General features: G+C 48.0%; 1 protein-coding gene across 2 annotated transcripts in view; it reads left to right on the top strand.

Annotated features, from left to right (window-relative positions):
- IL21R (interleukin 21 receptor) overlaps positions 1-12,290 on the top strand; it is a 64,702-nt gene extending 52,412 nt beyond the window's left edge. The window contains exon 9 of one of the 2 annotated variants that reach the window (XM_073645789.1): positions 10,790-12,290. In XM_073645789.1, coding sequence (XP_073501890.1) covers positions 10,790-11,497 — 708 coding nt within the window. In that variant the 3' untranslated portion in view covers positions 11,498-12,290. The remainder of the gene's footprint in view (positions 1-10,789) is intronic. The other variant, XM_073645788.1, reaches the window with a different exon arrangement.
- Positions 12,291-13,776: the final 1,486 nt, after the last annotated feature.

The following is a 13,776-nucleotide window of genomic DNA, read 5'->3' as shown; positions in this document are numbered from 1 at the left end:
CGTTGAATGCAGCTATGGAGCTGCCGCTGCAGGGCAGACCACTGAGGCCGGTGGAAGGATGGTGCAGCGTGGATGGTATAACCCCCAACGGGAGGGGTATGGCCTCAGGGCAGCCGACGTGGATGATGGGGGTAGCAGGAACCACTCAGAGACGATGCGGTGTAGTTCAGGGTCTTTACTGGTGACAACGATAGACCCTCCCGGAGTACTGGCTAGCGATTGGGGCCTGGTCAGTCCTTGAGCAGATGGGATCTCCCCTGGCCAGGTGGAGTTGTAGGCCTCCCAAACTAACGATACTCTTCTGGCTACCTTGCTAGAAGCGGGTATAAGTAGCCCACGTCCCTGAGTGTACCGTGTGGTGCTCACCCGTATGGCCGGTGACTCGGGGCCTTCTAGTAGCTTCCGCTCCACGACGGCGGTGCTGGTCCCACGCGTGTGACCGTGCCTTCGGGTTTCTTGGCCAGAGGACCTGAAATCCCCTGCCTGACGGATTCTGCTGCTGGGTAGGAGTTAGTCCCCACAGCCTCGGACTCCGGGTCCGGTAAGAAATCTTCTCAGTCAGGGCGAGCTCTGCAGCTGCCAGCCCCTGACTCCTTGTAACACTGCTCCCACAGAGCTCCTGTTGTTTCTTCCCATAGCTGCTTCTCTTCTCTGTCTCTACTTCTGGCATGGCCCAGGAGCTGGGCCCAGCCGGAGCCACAGCTCCCTGTCAGCCCTCCTGGCTGAACTCTCCCTCTGAACTCTCTAACCCTGCCTCAGCCCCAGGTTTATACAGGGGAAGTTCTTCCCCTCCCAGGACTGGGCAGGAGGTGTGGCATGCATAGGATTCCTGACCAAGAGACCTCCCACCTGCTCTCAGACATAACATTGCCGTTACTGTGGAAACCAGACCCCTGGGGTGCCACATTCCCCCCTAGTGAAATTTAGTACTCCGGGACTAAACATATTTTTAGAAAAACATAACAAGGTATAAACAATAATAATACAATAAGAAAAACACGTAAAGATGGTTACGGCATGTCCGCAACCGGGTGCAGTCTTTGAAGAAAAGCAAGGTGTCCATTTCACCAAAACAGGGAGACGTAACCAGGTAGGGGTCTGTCCTGCCCCGAGTCCTTAACAGTCTTTAGTCCATTCCTGGGTTACGCTCCAACCATGTACAAAGGATTCCCGGTAAATCCACCAAAGACTCCCATAAATTACTAGAAACACATAATTATTTACAGGATATGGCCGCTCTCAGTCCTCGGCCAGTGGGGATAAGGAATGGCTGCTCACAGTCCTCAGCCTGGTTTAAGATAGGGGCACATGGGGAACAATTCACTAATCCCAACGGGGACCATATTTTAATTAGCAGCAGTCCTTGTACCCTTACGGGTAACTATTTACAGCTCTTTATTCACGCTACTTCCCTTCAGTAGCTATGTCCTCTTTGTGCTCCCTCCTGAGGGTAGTCCTCAGACCCGTCCGGGTCCTCTTGGCTTTCCTCGTATTGGTAGTACTGCAGCTCCTCCTCGGTTAGCTGGGTTAGTATCTCTGCGACAGTCCTTCTCCCAGGTGGCCAGGACTTTACCTCCCTTTGGGCTGCCCCGGTTAATTGGGCCACCAGGATGCTCACTTTTTGCTCCTCTGTGAGGGGGTACACCTGGAAGAGGCTATCCAGCTTTTCTCTAAAGTCATGCAGGGTATGTGACTCCCCTGAGTACTGGGGTAGCCAGGCTGCCCCCGGGATATAGGGCATGGTGAAAGGCATGACCGCAACAGCGGTGGCGCTGGCGGGGGTTGAAGCGGTGAAGCTCTCCTCCGTATCCGGCATCCTTCTCCCCCCTAGTGGACCGTGGCCTACCTTGCGATGATCCTCTTCCGTAGGCCGCGGCTCCGCAGTGGATCGTCAGGGTTGAGGACCTTCCGTCGCGCTCCTGTGACGTCGGCGTCTGCTGGGCTCCTTCCAGGACCTTACGCAACGTCCGGACGTGAGGCGGGGCTTCAGTTCTCGCGCGCTTTCAGAGTCCACGCCCCTCTTCTTCCCGCGCGGCGTCCTCAAGATGGCGTCCAATGGCGGGAAACCTCCACGTATGGCGGGAAGAAGGCTGAAGATGGCGCCGGATGGCGGGAAAACTCCACCGATGGCGGGAAGGAAGCGGAAGATGGCGCCGGATGGCGGGAATCTTCACCACAGGTAAGTTTGAACAGTCTTTTTCAGGCACGCAGTACCCGGTGGTTGCGGGCACGAAATCCTGCCGACTACGCCAAAAGTTGACGCGCCCCTGGGCCTGTGTCGCGCTGCGTTGTGCACGCGGGAGCTTACCCGGAGCCGGATCTCTTGAGGGTTGTAGTCTCGTGGCGGTGATCCGGTCCGTGCCCAGGGAGTCAGACTAAGTGGCGCTGTATCAGCGGTAGATGATGGACGACTATGCCACCCGTTGAATGCAGCTATGGAGCTGCCGCTGCAGGGCAGACCACTGAGGCCGGTGGAAGGATGGTGCAGCGTGGATGGTATAACCCCCAACGGGAGGGGTATGGCCTCAGGGCAGCCGACGTGGATGATGGGGGTAGCAGGAACCACTCAGAGACGATGCGGTGTAGTTCAGGGTCTTTACTGGTGACAACGATAGACCCTCCCGGAGTACTGGCTAGCGATTGGGGCCTGGTCAGTCCTTGAGCAGATGGGATCTCCCCTGGCCAGGTGGAGTTGTAGGCCTCCCAAACTAACGATACTCTTCTGGCTACCTTGCTAGAAGCGGGTATAAGTAGCCCACGTCCCTGAGTGTACCGTGTGGTGCTCACCCGTATGGCCGGTGACTCGGGGCCTTCTAGTAGCTTCCGCTCCACGACGGCGGTGCTGGTCCCACGCGTGTGACCGTGCCTTCGGGTTTCTTGGCCAGAGGACCTGAAATCCCCTGCCTGACGGATTCTGCTGCTGGGTAGGAGTTAGTCCCCACAGCCTCGGACTCCGGGTCCAGTAAGAAATCTTCTCAGTCAGGGCGAGCTCTGCAGCTGCCAGCCCCTGACTCCTTGTAACACTGCTCCCACAGAGCTCCTGTTGTTTCTTCCCATAGCTGCTTCTCTTCTCTGTCTCTACTTCTGGCATGGCCCAGGAGCTGGGCCCAGCCGGAGCCACAGCTCCCTGTCAGCCCTCCTGGCTGAACTCTCCCTCTGAACTCTCTAACCCTGCCTCAGCCCCAGGTTTATACAGGGGAAGTTCTTCCCCTCCCAGGACTGGGCAGGAGGTGTGGCATGCATAGGATTCCTGACCAAGAGACCTCCCACCTGCTCTCAGACATAACATTGCCGTTACTGTGGAAACCAGACCCCTGGGGTGCCACATTCCCCCCTAGTGAAATTTAGTACTCCGGGACTAAACATATTTTTAGAAAAACATAACAAGGTATAAACAATAATAATACAATAAGAAAAACACGTAAAGATGGTTACGGCATGTCCGCAACCGGGTGCAGTCTTTGAAGAAAAGCAAGGTGTCCATTTCACCAAAACAGGGAGACGTAACCAGGTAGGGGTCTGTCCTGCCCCGAGTCCTTAACAGTCTTTAGTCCATTCCTGGGTTACGCTCCAACCATGTACAAAGGATTCCCGGTAAATCCACCAAAGACTCCCATAAATTACTAGAAACACATAATTATTTACAGGATATGGCCGCTCTCAGTCCTCGGCCAGTGGGGATAAGGAATGGCTGCTCACAGTCCTCAGCCTGGTTTAAGATAGGGGCACATGGGGAACAATTCACTAATCCCAACGGGGACCATATTTTAATTAGCAGCAGTCCTTGTACCCTTACGGGTAACTATTTACAGCTCTTTATTCACGCTACTTCCCTTCAGTAGCTATGTCCTCTTTGTGCTCCCTCCTGAGGGTAGTCCTCAGACCCGTCCGGGTCCTCTTGGCTTTCCTCGTATTGGTAGTACTGCAGCTCCTCCTCGGTTAGCTGGGTTAGTATCTCTGCGACAGTCCTTCTCCCAGGTGGCCAGGACTTTACCTCCCTTTGGGCTGCCCCGGTTAATTGGGCCACCAGGATGCTCACTTTTTGCTCCTCTGTGAGGGGGTACACCTGGAAGAGGCTATCCAGCTTTTCTCTAAAGTCATGCAGGGTATGTGACTCCCCTGAGTACTGGGGTAGCTAGGCTGCCCCCGGGATATAGGGCATGGTGAAAGGCATGACCGCAACAGCGGTGGCGCTGGCGGGGGTTGAAGCGGTGAAGCTCTCCTCCGTATCCGGCATCCTTCTCCCCCCTAGTGGACCGTGGCCTACCTTGCGATGATCCTCTTCCGTAGGCCGCGGCTCCGCAGTGGATCGTCAGGGTTGAGGACCTTCCGTCGCGCTCCTGTGACGTCGGCGTCTGCTGGGCTCCTTCCAGGACCTTACGCAACGTCCGGACGTGAGGCGGGGCTTCAGTTCTCGCGCGCTTTCAGAGTCCACGCCCCTCTTCTTCCCGCGCGGCGTCCTCAAGATGGCGTCCAATGGCGGGAAACCTCCACGTATGGCGGGAAGAAGGCTGAAGATGGCGCCGGATGGCGGGAAAACTCCACCGATGGCGGGAAGGAAGCGGAAGATGGCGCCGGATGGCGGGAATCTTCACCACAGGTAAGTTTGAACAGTCTTTTTCAGGCACGCAGTACCCGGTGGTTGCGGGCACGAAATCCTGCCGACTACGCCAAAAGTTGACGCGCCCCTGGGCCTGTGTCGCGCTGCGTTGTGCACGCGGGAGCTTACCCGGAGCCGGATCTCTTGAGGGTTGTAGTCTCGTGGCGGTGATCCGGTCCGTGCCCAGGGAGTCAGACTAAGTGGCGCTGTATCAGCGGTAGATGATGGACGACTACGCCACCCGTTGAATGCAGCTATGGAGCTGCCGCTGCAGGGCAGACCACTGAGGCCGGTGGAAGGATGGTGCAGCGTGGATGGTATAACCCCCAACGGGAGGGGTATGGCCTCAGGGCAGCCGACGTGGATGATGGGGGTAGCAGGAACCACTCAGAGACGATGCGGTGTAGTTCAGGGTCTTTACTGGTGACAACGATAGACCCTCCCGGAGTACTGGCTAGCGATTGGGGCCTGGTCAGTCCTTGAGCAGATGGGATCTCCCCTGGCCAGGTGGAGTTGTAGGCCTCCCAAACTAACGATACTCTTCTGGCTACCTTGCTAGAAGCGGGTATAAGTAGCCCACGTCCCTGAGTGTACCGTGTGGTGCTCACCCGTATGGCCGGTGACTCGGGGCCTTCTAGTAGCTTCCGCTCCACGACGGCGGTGCTGGTCCCACGCGTGTGACCGTGCCTTCGGGTTTCTTGGCCAGAGGACCTGAAATCCCCTGCCTGACGGATTCTGCTGCTGGGTAGGAGTTAGTCCCCACAGCCTCGGACTCCGGGTCCGGTAAGAAATCTTCTCAGTCAGGGCGAGCTCTGCAGCTGCCAGCCCCTGACTCCTTGTAACACTGCTCCCACAGAGCTCCTGTTGTTTCTTCCCATAGCTGCTTCTCTTCTCTGTCTCTACTTCTGGCATGGCCCAGGAGCTGGGCCCAGCCGGAGCCACAGCTCCCTGTCAGCCCTCCTGGCTGAACTCTCCCTCTGAACTCTCTAACCCTGCCTCAGCCCCAGGTTTATACAGGGGAAGTTCTTCCCCTCCCAGGACTGGGCAGGAGGTGTGGCATGCATAGGATTCCTGACCAAGAGACCTCCCACCTGCTCTCAGACATAACATTGCCGTTACTGTGGAAACCAGACCCCTGGGGTGCCACATAAGCAAGTACCAACTAGGAAATGATCCAGCTGATTGGGATTTTGATTTGTCAAGTTGGATTTTGGTGTGAAGATGAGATGTACCATTCTTGACCATGGATTAAACTTGTTGTCTTATGGTGCTATCTTCAGGAGCGCAACGCTCCCCTGTCTCGCGGCTTCCTGTTTGCCGGAGGGCAGTGCACTCCTGAAGATTGACAGTTCGGGCTGCCCCTGGGTGAAGCGCAGGAGCATTGAGACTGGACACATCCAGTGATCTTGCCAGCTTCAGAGCAGCATTTGCAAGCTTTATAGTAAGCAGCTTGCTTGCAAGTATGCCTTTCTTGCCTAGGAGACCTCTCAGATTGTTTGTAAGTGATCATAAGATAGATAAAAAAAGATGTTCAATTTCCTGCTATTTCCTGTCATTACCAAGAAAACCTAACCAAGTAGATCTGAAACCAGGCAGATTGCAATTTTTGCAATCCTCCTGTACAGAGGCTCTGCTTCTACATCCTGGGTCCTGGTGCATGTGCCAAACGTCATGATGACTTGCAATCTAGAATGTGTAAATAATGTAACTACATGAAGATTATCTTATATTCTTAGTGTGGTTTTCTAGGCATTACAGTAAGGGTAACTCACAGACTTCTTACTCGGGGTCCATGCTGAGGGTCTTCAACTGACTATCTGCGGTATTTGTTATGCGCACTCCGCTAGGTTCAGATAGGGGGGAGACAGGTTACATGAATTTTTTGGAATCCTGGGGGAACCGTTACTCAGGGCGACCATAGACCATATGCTGCAGCTTCTCTCCGGCACACAGGGGTATTGACCCTCAGGCACAGACACGTAGGTTGTTTCACTTGCTGACCAGACAGACTTGGCAAGAGTCCTCATAAATGGTAGAACAGTAGTATTTAATAAGAAGCCGCACAGCCAGAGCAAATTAAGTCTTATGAGCAACAGGCTCCAGTGACATACAGTACAGTTTCCTTAGCAGCACAGCAGTTCACAGTCTTCCCAGTAGTACAGCACAGTTCTAATGCAAAGGCACATTAATGAACACAGCATTCTTTACAGCACAGTGAGATGGAGGAGGGGGGAGGGTTTGCTGAGGGAGATGATCCCTGTGACACCATTTCTTCCAGTCCTTATTTTTCTGCCTGACAATACTTTGCACTGCTAGTTCAGGAACTCTACCTGACCTGTGCTTAGCTTCACTCCTGACTTGAATCCTTTTCACTTGCAGGGGCGTTTCTGTGAGATACAGAACACACACACCACCTTTCTCTTCAGCTCCAGCCAAACAGTAAACAACTTCCCCACAATCCCCGTGTGGCTCTGCTAAAACACTCCCTTCTCCTGTGACTGTTAACCCCTCTAGTTGCTTAATGCTTCTGGAGCACAACACTTCCTGTCTCATGTGCTTGCGTTACTTCTAATAGTTGACCGAATGCTTTTAAAGCAACTACTTCTGCATGTCACATACTCCCACATCCAAGATCCTATCCCAATATATAGTAGGTGTAATAATAGCAAATACCTCCAATTAGAAATGTAGTATAGTTCTTCTGATTAGCTATGTTGCTTACCCCATGTGCAGGGCATTGTAGTAACTTTGATATCCAAGGTTATGACCACTCATATAGTGACAGTTAGTTATCTGTTAGTGGTTGCAACCATGGATACCTAAGCTACTGCAATGCCCTGCACATGGGGTAAGTGATATAGGTAATCAGAAGAACCATACCACATTTCTGTATTTGCTAATATTATTATTATTACTCCTACTGCATATTGGGATAGGATCTTGGAGATGGGAATACCCCTTTAATGTCAATTTTTAAACTTGAATCAAAAGATTTGAGCTGCCCTGGTCTGACGTCCCATCCTACGTGGCAGCCAGACCAAGGCAGTCATTACTTCTGCGGACGGCATCCTTAGAACTTCTGGTATTTACTAGGCAATAAGACACGGCAGTGCACATCATGTCTTCATGTGAGGCCTAGTGCTTAGGCCTCACATGATGTTGAGACGTATAGTAAACTCCATAAGCACCCGAGATGCCGGATGCAGAAGTAAAGACTGATGGATTGATGGACCATGGCAGCAGTAAACTTTTTGTCCAAATCTGCAAAAATTTCACATCTTTTGATGCCATTTGTCAATAGTACTTAATTGGGCCTCATATATTAGAGTAAACTAGAACCAAGATAACCTAAGTTTTAATGCTTCCAATGCATTGGCAATTGGATAGGCAAGTGGTTTCTAACCTGTGCCTCTCCAGCTTCTTCAATTCACAACACACTTCTGAGAGTTGTAGTTTCCCAACAATTAAAAGACCACAAGTGGGTATTTTCTTCCATAAAAGAAGCACTTCTCCCATAAAAAAGGTTTATCCTCCTAATATATTGCAGTCATCATATTATATACAGTTGTGCTCAAAAGTTTACATACCCCGGCAGAATTTTTCCTTTCTTGGCCTTGTTTCAGAGAATATGAATAGTAACGAAAAAACGTTTTCTCCACTCATGGTTATTGGTTAGGTGAAGCCATTTATTGTCAAACTACTGTGTTTTCTCTTTTTAAATCTTAATGACAACCAAAAATATCCAAATGACCCTGATTAAAAGTTCACATACCCTGGTAATTTTGGCCTGATAACATGCACAGAATTTGACACAAATGGGTTTGAATGGCTACTAAAGGTAACATCCTCACCAAAAATTTCAGCCACAAATGCCAGGAAAATTGTTCGGGATGCAAAGTGGTGTGGCTGTTTCAAGATGCACAATAAGGAGGCAATAAGAAAAATGGGCTGCATGGTCGAGTCGCCAGAACTGCGCAAATGCCACAAAGTACCTCACCTACGCCAAACAGCACAGAGACTAGCCTCAAAACTTCTGGAACAAGGTAATTTGGAGTGATGAGACCAAAATTTAACTTTTTGGCCATAACCATAAATGTTACATTTGGAGAGAGGTCAACAAGGCCTATGATTAAAAGAACACCATTCCTACAGTAAAGCACGGAGGTGGATCGCTGATGTTTTGGGGATGTGTGAGCTACAAAGGCACAGGAAACTTGGTAAAAGTTGAAGGAAAGATGAAGTCAGCACGTTATCAGCAAATACTGGAGGCAAATTTGGACTCATCAGCCGGGAAGTTGCGCATGGGATGTACTTGGTCTTTCCAACATGACAACGATCCAAAACACAAGGCCAAGTCGACCTGTCATTGGCTACAGCAGAACAAAGTGAAGGTTCTGGAGTGGCCATCTCAGTCTCCTGACCTCAATATCATTGAGCCACTCTGGGGAGATCTCAAGCGCGCAGTTCATGCTAGACAGCCCAGGAAATTACAGGAACTGGAGGCTTTTTGCCAAGAAGAATGGGCAGCTTTACCATCTGAGAAAATAAAGAACCTCATCCACAACTACCACAAAAGACTTCAAGCTGTCATTGATGTTAGAGGGGACAAGACACGGTATTAAGAATTGGAGTATGTGAACTTTTGATCAGGGTCATTTGGATGTTTTTGGTTGTCATTAAGATTTAAAAAGAGAAAACACAGTAGTTTGACAATAAATGGCTTCACCCAACCAATAACCATGAGTGGAGAAAACGTTTTTTGGTTATCATTCATATTCTCTGAAACAAGGTCAAGAAAGCAAAAATTCTGCCGGGGTATGTAAACTTTTGAGCACAACTGTAGCACTGTGTACTTACAATTGCTCATTTTGCCTTTCTACCCAGCTAATTTTTCTCTTTTCCATTAGGCCCATGACATCATGGGATTAAAAACTGACTAGCTGAATCCTTCTTAGCTCTATGTAGATACAGGAGGTCAATTTTCCCTGTATGAGTCATGAGTCGCTACAAAAGTCCTTGGCAGGAGGGGAGGAGGAGCAGCTGCATTAGGAGTTGAAGAGGGGGACGATAAATGCAGGGAAAAGAGACTTTCTGTTTCTACATAGAGCAGAGAAAAGAGAATAATAAACTGGATAGAAAGGCAAAATGAGCAATTGTAAGTACACAGTGCTGTATAATGTGACGACTGCAATATATTAACAGGATAAAAACTTTGATGGGAGGAGTGCTTCTTTAAAGTAAAATGAAATTTGAACGGTTTTCTGCAGTGAAAAACAAATGCCCCCAGCAACCATGCAATTGATTTTCAATTTTCTTACCAAACCTACATATTACTTGACTCTCTGGTAACCAACGATAAAAGAAATATGCAATATATTAAAACGAGGGGAAGATCAGTAAGAAATGTACAGTCAGAGTGTTTCTATCCACAGGGTTAATTATTGTAAATGTCGCCTCACACTTACAGTAATTTGTTAAAGGATGTGGCTTACCCCAATGAGTGTAGATATATGGGCTAAGAACAAAATGATCATATTACAGAAGAGAAAACGTCATAAAGAAATAAAGTTAAAAAACGAAAGGTGATCAAAAACAAGAATGCAAATGAGAGACCATATATAGGTGCGAAAGCAAAGACCAAACCACATTGTGTAAATGGCAACAATGGTGGGTTCAACGACAATGGTTGGTGACAATGGTTATATAAACAACTAGTGAGTCCAATTTCACAAACACAAAGGGTTAACCCTAAGTTCTTAATATGCCCAATAATTTGCCATCATATAATCCTTCCAGTAAGCCATGTTCTATATGAACTTCTTCCGTACATTAAGAGATTCTACACTTTGGACAATCTCTGCTTGTTCGAAGAGTTCAACTGTGATTAGTGACCTGCTATAGTGTTTATTTCCCCTGTAGCGCCACCAATGGAGACATTAAGCATTACACAGTGCCCATTGAAATCTGTGTTTGGTCTGTGTAATGCAGGACAGGCCAGGTCCTCCAGAATTATGGACTCTCTTTGTAACTGCTCTTCATTCTGGCCAAAAATAAGCTTCCTGAATAGTGGACTACATTTCCCTCTATTAAATTTGATATTTAAAAATAGGTTTTATCAACTAGAAACCTACTTTAAATTGGGCTTGGTAAGGATTAATAATTTGTTCTTTTCTTATTTTTTTTTCTCAGAGCTGGTTGGGTCCTCACTACATGCCATTTCCAATACTATCTAGTGATGGAGGATCTACATATCCAGAAGTCCTTGAAATTGAAGACCATAGTATGAAAAAGCTGTTTCTTTCCAAGACAAGCTTAACTGAGAAGAACCAGTTCTGTAGATTATGTGGGGATGTAACGGTGAATCCTGGCATGCAATGTGCTCAGTGCAGCTCCTCGACTCCTACCACCACTGATGGTTCCATTAAAGAAGAAGACAGGAGTACAGATGATGGCTACCCTACCTTTAACATGTCAGATCACCTCCTGGATCATAGCTCATATCCACAAAGTACAATAAGACTGAAGTTTGGTCTTCATGACGATTTTCTAAGATCCAACTTTAATATGTTAAACCTGTTGTCCATGCCTCGAGAAGAATGGGAACTGCCGGAATCACCTTCCCAAGAGGATAACGAGAACGTGTTTTATAATGACGATAATTACAATTCAATGTCTCCTGACTCGGGAAATAGTGGTGACTTTGGCTATCCTAGGATCTGCCTAGATATGGACACCATTGACAGTGGTTTTGTAGACTCCGAATGTGGAAGCCCTGTGGACAGTGATTTTGGAAATGGTGACATTCCAACAAAACCTCTGAATCCAGATCCTTATAATGGAGAAGATGAAATAAGTGAAAGAAACTATGTCCAGCAATGGGTGCCAACTGCCCGCTAATCAACAAGAACCAGAATCTATGTATATAGAGGGTTATATCTGATGTCTTATACAATGACTATCAATATTGCAAAGTACTTTTTTCTACTCAAAATTACATTTTCAACCTCAAAATAACTCCAAAGTGTTGACCCTTTTGTCTTCTGCTTTGATTTTCAAGCAATGTTTTTTTGGCCCATGAGGATGGAGTTATTTTACAGTGGATTCAAAAATGCAAGAATATATAGATTTACACACAAAAGCTAAACAAAATAATACAGATATACAAAATATATAATCAAAAGCTAAATAAAAAACGGAAACAATAAGATGTCAAAAGATTCATATAGGATATACAAATAAAATATAAAAATAGCCATGAATTATACTCCATGATTTCATTTAGAGGAGCCCTATTATAGTTTGCAAGTCACAGTTTTCATCCAATAAGAGTAGACTTAGTTCTGCGCTGCTCATCTGGTCTCAACTGTTTCTTGTCCTTTGGCTAACCAATGCTATGGTTTATCAGAATGCAAAAATCATAAGCTTAATACTTTGGAATGTCTTTGTCCTGGGTTATCTGGATGAATTATATAGTTGAAAGTTAAACCCAGCAAACCTAACTCTTACTTTACAGCATCCACTTGTATTGAGCTGTAAAGTGCCACAGTAATCTACAGCAAATGTGGAAGGTCTGGACTTACCCTTAAAATATTTATCTGGATGCTATGTGGCATGATCCATTTGGACGCTATGTGGCACGCTGCATCTTGGACACTGTGGTACAGTATATCTAGCCACTGTGTAGCACAGTGTATCTGGATGCTATGTGGCACGGTATATCTGGACGTTATGTGGCACGGCGCATCTGGATGCTGTGTTGCACGGCGGGATATCTAGCCACTATGTGGCACGGTATATCTGGATGCTATGTGGCATGGAATATCTAGCCACTATGTGGCATGCTGTATCTGGATGCTATGTGGCATGGCGGGATATCTAGACACTATGTGGAACAGTGTATCTGGATGCTATGTGGTACAGGATATCTAGCCACAATGTGACATGGTGTATCTGGACGCTATGTTGCATGGTGTATCTGGACGTTATGTGGCATGGCATATCTGGATGCTATGTGGCACGGCATATCTGGATGCTATGTGGAACGGCATATCTGGACGTTATGTGGCACGGCATATCTGAATGCTATGTGGAACGGCATATCTGGATGCTATGTAGAACGGCATATCTGGATGCTATGTGGCACGGGATATCTTGACGCTATGTGGCACGGCATATCTGGACGCTATGTGGCACGGTATATCTGGACGCTATGTGGCACAGTATATCTGGACGCTATGTGGAACAGCATATCTGGACGCTATGTGGAATAGCATATCTGGACGCTATGTGGCACGTCATATCTGGACGCTATGTGGCACGGCATATCTGGACGATATATGGCACGGCATATCTGAACGCTATATGGCACGGCATATCTGGACGCTATGTGGCACGGCATATCTGGACGCTATGTGGCACGGCATATCTGGACACTATGTGGCACGATATAACTGGACGCTATGTGACACTGTATATCTGGATGCTATATGACATTGTGTATCTGAACCCTATGTGGAATGGCATATCTGGATGCTATATGGTACAGTGTATCTGAACGCTATGTGACACGGGACATCTGGACGCTATGTGGAACGCCATATCTGGACGCTATGTGGCACGGCATATCTGGATGCTATATGGCACGGCATATCTGAACGCTATATGGCACGGCATATCTGGACGCTATGTGGCACGGCATATCTGGACGCTATGTGGCACGGCATATCTGGACGCTATGTGGCACGATATAACTGGACGCTATGTGACACTGTATATCTGGATGCTATATGACATGGTGTATCTGAACCCTATGTGGAATGGCATATCTGGATGCTATATGGTACAGTGTATCTGAACGCTATGTGACAAGGGACATCTGGATGCTATGTGGCTTGGTGCATGTGGACACTGTGTGGCACACTGCATGTGGTGCTGCTTTGCACTGTGTATCTGACTGACGCATGATTAATAATTTGGCTGCCATATAACAATATGTAATGGATGCTTTTTTTGCATTAGCTGGCTTGAAAGGAATATTGCCTAGGATTCTCCTCCTGAACAGCTACAAAGGCTCAGAGAAAACACTTGTGAATAGTGGGAATGATCTGCAACAAACCCAGCAGCAGTGTGAGCAGAAGTTAACTTTTTTTATGTAAAACTATAGAAGATTTTTATTG

This window comes from Phyllobates terribilis, unplaced genomic scaffold (assembly GCF_046119375.1).
Source record: "Phyllobates terribilis strain yellow unplaced genomic scaffold, ASM4611937v1 Scaffold_9__5_contigs__length_417890890, whole genome shotgun sequence".
Taxonomy (NCBI): Eukaryota; Metazoa; Chordata; class Amphibia; order Anura; family Dendrobatidae; genus Phyllobates; species Phyllobates terribilis.
This window is presented reverse-complemented; position numbering and strand designations above follow the sequence as displayed.